The sequence below is a fragment of the Brassica oleracea genome, unplaced genomic scaffold (genome assembly GCF_000695525.1).
Source record: "Brassica oleracea var. oleracea cultivar TO1000 unplaced genomic scaffold, BOL UnpScaffold01629, whole genome shotgun sequence".
In the NCBI taxonomy this organism is placed as follows: Eukaryota; Viridiplantae; Streptophyta; class Magnoliopsida; order Brassicales; family Brassicaceae; genus Brassica; species Brassica oleracea.
In genome coordinates this window covers 1-250 of record NW_013618163.1, presented here as the reverse complement: position 1 = coordinate 250, position 250 = coordinate 1, and the positions used below count along the sequence as shown (strand labels likewise).

Here is a 250-nt window from a genome sequence, read left to right as displayed (position 1 = left end):
GTATAAATCTCGGAAAGGAAAGGAGGCAACTGGAGCGTCTGGAGCAGTGGGGCAGGATGGTGCTAAACAGACCGGAGTGTTACCAGCTGGAACCATTCCAACCACAAAGCTACCCGCTCAGGTGGAGCAGGTGGGCAATTTAACCGGACTTCCAGTGGGTCCAACTCTTCCTACTGAGGTTAATGAAACTAATGTGGATGAGAAGCAAGAGCAAGTCCATGGAGACGACACTGGGTCGTCCAACGTTGGT

General features: G+C 52.0%; 1 protein-coding gene across 1 annotated transcript in view; it reads left to right on the top strand.

The window, feature by feature from the left end:
• LOC106321429 overlaps positions 1–244 on the top strand; it is a gene marked incomplete at its 3' end in the record, with an annotated part of 7,097 nt that extends 6,853 nt beyond the window's left edge. Inside the window, exon 3 of the mRNA XM_013759695.1 lies at positions 18–244. Within this exon, the coding sequence (XP_013615149.1) occupies positions 18–244 (227 nt within the window). The remainder of the gene's footprint in view (positions 1–17) is intronic.
• Between the last annotated feature and the right edge of the window lie 6 nt (positions 245–250).